General features: G+C 44.4%; 1 protein-coding gene across 1 annotated transcript; it reads right to left on the bottom strand.

The window, feature by feature from the left end:
- Positions 1-4,029: 4,029 nt before the first annotated feature.
- LOC117894601 (SOX domain-containing protein dichaete) lies at positions 4,030-6,085 on the bottom strand. The gene has a single exon (XM_034801750.1). The coding sequence runs from the start codon at positions 5,834-5,836 to the stop codon at positions 4,649-4,651; it is 1,188 nt and encodes a 395-aa protein (XP_034657641.1). The 5' UTR covers positions 5,837-6,085; the 3' UTR covers positions 4,030-4,648.
- Between the last annotated feature and the right edge of the window lie 429 nt (positions 6,086-6,514).

Here is a 6,514-nt window from a genome sequence, read left to right as displayed (position 1 = left end):
TAATTTGCATGCTAATGACGATGATCGTTTTGCTGCTTTTCACCCTTTTTCTATCTGGGTGCAAAGTTTCTGTGTGATTTTTCAATTCCCAGACGACAGTGATCATCAGCCAAAAATTCAGGGCGTAAGTGTTTTGGCACTCGACGCGTTGACGTCTCGAGCGTCCAGCTCATCAATCCCTGTCGCTGTCGTGGAGGGTTGGGCCCGGGCAAACCACATCAAACCACAGACAGAATTTGTCTCCCCGGGTCGGGGCATATTCTGCTTTGACAAATGTCTCGCACCTAATCAAATTTGATACAATTGAATGAGCCTCGGCCCCGCAGCAGTTTCCGTTTATGCAAATGCTTTTGGATGTTCCCGGTAGGTCCTGTTCCTGGTTCTGCTCCTGGTCCTGCTCCTGCTACTGCTGCTGCTGCTGCTCCTTCCTCTCATGTTCCTGCGCTCAGCAATCAGTTGTCAAGTCGAGGTTTGTTGCAAATTTATCATCATTTAATTTCCATTTGGCGTTCGTTCGTGCCAAATGTTAATGACGCTGTTGACAACGACTCGAGTACTCCGGGAGAGGCAAATCAACGTTATCCTTCTGGTTGCCTCCTTGCTGCACTTGCCAATGCAGTCTCCGTGCTGCTTTGACGCGCTCCATCCACCCATATACCCATCCACGAGCGACTCGTCCTCACTGACAAATTATGTCCCCATTGACATCGCTCATACGCCTCGTGGGTCTCTCGCCAGCGCTGCTCATTTGCCTAAGTGCGCCCGTTCTGTGGTGGAGGCTTTTAATTAATTGTTAGCCTGCGACTTATTGACGGTCTGGTTGGTTGGTTAGCGGCGACGAATTGGGGTTGGGTGCTACTTGCTGACTGAAATATGAGCCATGACACTGAAAAACAAAAATTTGGGTAAAAGAAAACAGTTCGCATTCACTTCTATTAGTTCTAGCAACTCTGATGTTTTTCACGTTAACCAAAACGATCCAATCCAGGCACGTGCTATTCAGAAAAACGTATTTCATTCCATCGAGCAGATCCCTTTGAAAGTTGCATTAACCTGCAGCATAGTGTAACTTCCCAGCAACCCTGCCAAGCAATTGCAATGTGAAACATTTTGACAAAAGCAACCACCCACAAATTAGGCTGCAGGCCTGGAGAGGAGGAAGAACCAGAGAGAGAGAGAGACAGACAGAGTCTGGGATGGCATGACAGACGATAGAAAACGTCGCCATGTTTAGTCCAAGTCACGGCGGGGAAGTGGAAATGTGCCGGCCAGAGCAAGTGGAGACATAGGGAGTGGAGGAATAATGGAAACATCAGGGAGATGCGGCTGCAACAGCCTGACCCCTTTGCAAGCTAACAAACCTTCATCCAGGCTCGGTTTATGGCACCCACGACGCAACCCGTCCCAGCACAACCCAGCACAACGAAGTGAAGCGGACCTTCCATGTAAAAACAATGCGAAAATTGCCACGAAATACTTGAAAATTAAATGTCGACGAGGTCGTTGCAATCATTTAGCCAGTAAATTGTATCACCGCTATGCTAATCCGACTGGGCCTAATCCGGCGGATTAGCGAGCGCGTCTTTCGCCTAAAAAAGTGCACAAAAATAAAGACAGTTTTTGGGAAAACTTTAACGAAATCAAGAGTCTGTTGTCTTTATGAGGTTAATCCGGGTCGGGCCGTCTCAGGTAGAGCTACGCAAGGAAACATAAAAGGAGCTAAAATGGCAACAGCCAAAACAGACATAGCTACAATCACAGATACAGAAAGATATACATATGTATGCCCAAAATCTCGTGACATTTTGCACACTCCTTTCTGGAGGACGCTAATCCCGGTCATAAAGTCGTAAAAAAAAACAATATTACGATGTGAGCATGAAATTATGTTTGTACACATCCCAAAACGGGCTAAGGCGTTGTCCGAGTTGTCCGAGTAGGTTTCTTGGGCGTTTGGCCATAAAATCTTCAGACAATCCTTAAAAACTGCTCACGTTCCCGATGAGTTGGATTGGAATTTCAATTAGTTGGTTTGCACGTATTAGCTCCCTTCAGTGGAGTACATGGGTGAATAAATATTAGGGCATTGGTTCCAATCTGCGATTTCAGCTTGGCTTGCCCTCTTGTTTGCGTGCTTGGATTATACATTTAATCTTAAGTTGATCACTTCCACAAAGGTGAATCTTAGTAAATGAGAGGTTATACCAAAGAAGAGACAACCTTAACCTCATTTTGTACCATATAATGTGTGGGACATACATTCTTACATATGTACATAAGAGAAATAAGTCCATTGTGTAACTTTTTTGTATATAGTTGTTTGTCGATCCGATCCACAAACGGTTAATCACTTACGAGTATCTCCTTTAATGTACTATATTACATTCAACCCCTACTCCATATAAACTTTACAATGATCTAAGCACCATTTCTCGGCTAGAAACAGTATAAAAAGGGCCCTAAGCCTGAAAAATATAATTTTTTATATAATTATTCAATATCACGTCAATGCTGGGTAAATATTTGTGAAACTTATATCTCGAATGGAGAATGGAATGGAGAAACACGACAAACAACAATACGCATAATAACAACAATAATCAATATTTGATATTTTAACACATTTGACATACACAGAGAGAAGGAATGGGCAGACGACTGAAGTGGAGATAGAGGTGGAAAAAGATTGAATGTAAACCAAAGAGTAGAAAACGGCAATCGAAATGTGAGGGAACAGATCAGAGGAGAAGACAATGCAAGTGGATTTATTAATGACCGAAATTATTCTTATTATTATTACAAGAAGAAGTCAGAGATCAAAACGCGTAAAAAACAACATCTCGTTGATTTCTTTCGCCAGGGGATTCTGTTTCACTCGGAGTGTGAGCAGCGGGCGGCCCCCCGTTGCTCTCCAAAAAAAAACAAAAATAAGACGGTGACCCCCAGTCAAAAGATCGATACACAGACGACCTTTTGTCCACACTATCGGATTCTGTCTTAGAGGCGCAAAATAAACAGCGCATTAATCAATAGAATTTAATACACAACGGCAAATAGTTGTATAATGCCAAATCAAATTTCAGCTTTTTCTTCCCTTCGCAGCGGGTGTAAAAACCCAACCTTAAAAAAATGAGCAAAATGATAGTAAAGATACATACAACATATACATATACATATGTATATATGTACATACATACATACATACTGTAATTACATACATACATTCATAGGTATAGACTTGAAACGATTTAGCTTGATGAAGATGCAAATTTAACCAAAAGACTCACTCATTGGAACTGATAATATTATGGTAATTCTCATGAATATTGGAATCGAATATGATTTTTGATGGTTCTGATGTCAGTAGAAAACATCAACTAATTATTATATATTATTGGGTCTGGAGGCGATTGAAAAATGAGGAACATGTGATGATCAAACTGTAAAAATCCAATTAATTGAATTTGCATATTAATTTGGGAAACTAAAATTATAAAATTGATCTTTCTCTATAAACCGAAATTATGTATAATTGAAAGTGTGAGCTGAACTGATTTAGTGGGCACAATCAGATTCGATTCCCTTTATAAACGTATTTTTAAGAAACAAAATTTGTAGGCATTAAGCGATATCCAAAAATTATAGTATTCTAAGTTTAAGGTTCATTATAAATTTCGATATTTGAAAGGTAGTTGTGACCGTTACTAGGATAGAATCGAGCTATGGGTATCACCCGGACATTATTTATATTACCTGTTCTATCACAAAATCTGTCTGCAATCGTTATATGTACATATATTGGGCATTTGAAGAGACATACATATGTAACTACATATGTACATATGTACATATAGATTTATGTACATATGTAAATATGTACATATGTATGTGCTTCTATTCATTTAAACTATGGTTTCAATTGGGAAGGTCTGAAAAGTTTCTTGATGAAACGGCATTCCTAGTCACCCGAGTTGTAAATAGTTTTCAAAAAATATACTTATTTTTGGGTTTTTGCAATATTTTTGTTTTATTCATTTTGAAATGTCTTTGTTTTGTGTGAGCTTTTACGTTTACTCCGCTTAGATTATAACGTTTTTTTTAGTACATTAATAATACAATAATACACTGATGTATTTATATACGACTTCTGGGGACTCTCACTCTGTAACGAAATAAGAGTGGACTGGGATATTTACAATTTGAGTTGGTTAGACACTAAAGACTACAACTTAGGTTAGGTCTGGTGCTGGGGTGCTGACACAAAAAACAACAAGGAGGATGATCTCTCAATGCTTAAAACTAAATAAAATTAATTTAAAATTAGGATTTTCCATAAATATATATCTTTTCTTTTGATACTTTTCTTGGTTTCCTTAATTGGTTAGTGCAAGAAATAAATTATAGTTTAGCGTAGATTATAGATGGTGTTTTGTGTGTATTGGCTAGGAGTGTGGTTTCTTGTGTGTGATTTTTCTTTCTTAAATCTGTTTAGAGATTTCACTAGAAGTAAGCGGGGAGGATTGATAGGGAGGAGAGGACTGATAGAGGTTGGCTTACTTAGAGCTTTTGAAGATTTAAAACCAGTGGATCACTTTGGGAATGCTTCAACAATTGTACTCTACTCTGTACTCTACGCTGGGACGGGACTCTAATAGAGGACCGGCACCGGTCGCCTTAGGGCGCTGTCCATTGAGCCGTCCATTCCGTTGGGTGTAATGGTTCCCGGCGAGGATCCTGGCGAGGAGGTGGACGATGAGGTGTACAGGCCAGCGGCTGCAGCATTGGCGGAGTGGGCGGCGTACAGGGAGGGTGCCGACATGCCCGAGTAGATGCCGGAGTAGAAGCTGCTCAGGGATGTCGGAGGAAGCTGGGGCGGTGCTTGCTGGGAGTCCAGCACCTTGTGGCCCTGGTTATTGACCGCCGCCGCGGCTGCGGCCTGCGACTGATGCAGTTTTGAAAGGGCCAAAGGATCAAATCCCCCGAAGTACGGCACCGGGTACGGCTGATCGAGATGGTGCGAGGGGGCAAAGTACGGAGGCAGTTGGTGGAAGGGATTGTAACCCCCGGCACCGGCTCCTGGACCACCGCCCAACTTCTGTTGTCCCATTCCGTTGGCCTGCATCTGGAGTCCGCCCTGGGGGCCTGCGGTCATGGGATTCTTGGGCTTGCGGCGCGGGCGGTACTTGTAGTCTGGGTGCTCCTTCATGTGGAGGGCACGAAGGCGCTTGGCCTCGTCGATGAACGGCCGCTTCTCGGACTCGGCCAGCAGCTTCCACTCGGCGCCCAGGCGCTTGGATATCTCGGAATTGTGCATCTTGGGGTTGTCCTTGGCGATCTGACGGCGCTGGAGCCGCGACCACACCATGAAGGCGTTCATGGGGCGCTTGATGTGTCCCTCCTGACCAGGCGATGTGGCCAGGCTGTGCATCCCCGAGGACTGGTGGTTGGAGTGCCCCGAAGAACCGAGGCTGCCACCGTTACCCATGCCACTGCTGCCCAAGCTGCTCTGGCTGCCCAGACTCCCGGCGGAGCCGATGGAGCTGTTCGGCGACAGAGTCTGCTGGGCGGACACGGCGCTATGCATGTGATGGGGCGTCATATGATGGTGGTGGCCCATACCGGCGCTGCTGGGAATGCCATTGCCGTTCGGTGAGCCGCCCATGGCAGCTAGACTCTGGGAGTAGTGCAGCACACGCTTGATATCCATGTCCATGCCGGGGCTCAGCTGCAGCTGACCCTGGTGGGCGTAGTCGCTTGGCGAGGGGAGCTCCAGGCTCTGGCCGCCGCCGGCGCCCAGGTGGAAGCCGTAGTTCGGGTGCGACGATAAGGTAGCCATTCTAACTGTTTGTCACTCGACAAATATTTTTTTTCAATCAACAAATGTTTTTTCTGTCTCTGTTCTTCTTTGTTCGGTTTCTTTTTTTTAGGAATGTATTCACTTCACTGTTTCTCACAAATGTCTCTGTTCTGTTATTTTTTATTTGGTTCTTTTTGTGGACTTGTGCTCTCAACGGAACGTCTCTGACTGGTTTCTAGAGCTGCTCGATGCTTCTGTTTGGGCCAACAGCTATTTTCTGACTGATTTGTCTGCGCAATTGTTGGGACCGACACGACTGTAGTCAAATCCAGTTTTTCTCTCGGTCCGGTCGCTGGGAGAGCGAAGCAGCGGAGCAACCACCCTGGGCACAGGTAAGTGGCGGGAGTGCGACTGTGATGGCATGAGAGGACGTCAGGCTACCTGAATGCTTGCCGTCGCTCTTCCTCGCTTTGGCTGCGTTATTGTTGGCTTTGTTCCATTGGCTCTTTTATATCGGTTATAGTTGTTCGCCCATTGAGGGGTGTGTTCAATAGACGAGTGAATAGAGCCAAAAGCTAACATCAGCAGAAGCAACAGCAACAGCAACAACAACAACGACAGTTTCTGTGTTCGGCTCTGCTTCGTGTTTCTTATCGTTTGCTGTTGCGACCTCATTTGGGTGTTCACAGAGAAAGAGAGTGAGTGAGAGAGAGAGTG

The sequence above is a fragment of the Drosophila subobscura genome, chromosome J, assembly GCF_008121235.1.
Source record: "Drosophila subobscura isolate 14011-0131.10 chromosome J, UCBerk_Dsub_1.0, whole genome shotgun sequence".
NCBI classification, from domain to species: domain Eukaryota; kingdom Metazoa; phylum Arthropoda; class Insecta; order Diptera; family Drosophilidae; genus Drosophila; species Drosophila subobscura.
This window is presented reverse-complemented; position numbering and strand designations above follow the sequence as displayed.

Coding starts and splice junctions, on each gene's coding strand:
- LOC117894601 (XM_034801750.1), bottom strand. CDS start 5,836: ATGGCTACCTTATCGTCGCACCCGAACTACGGCTTCCACCTGGGCGCC.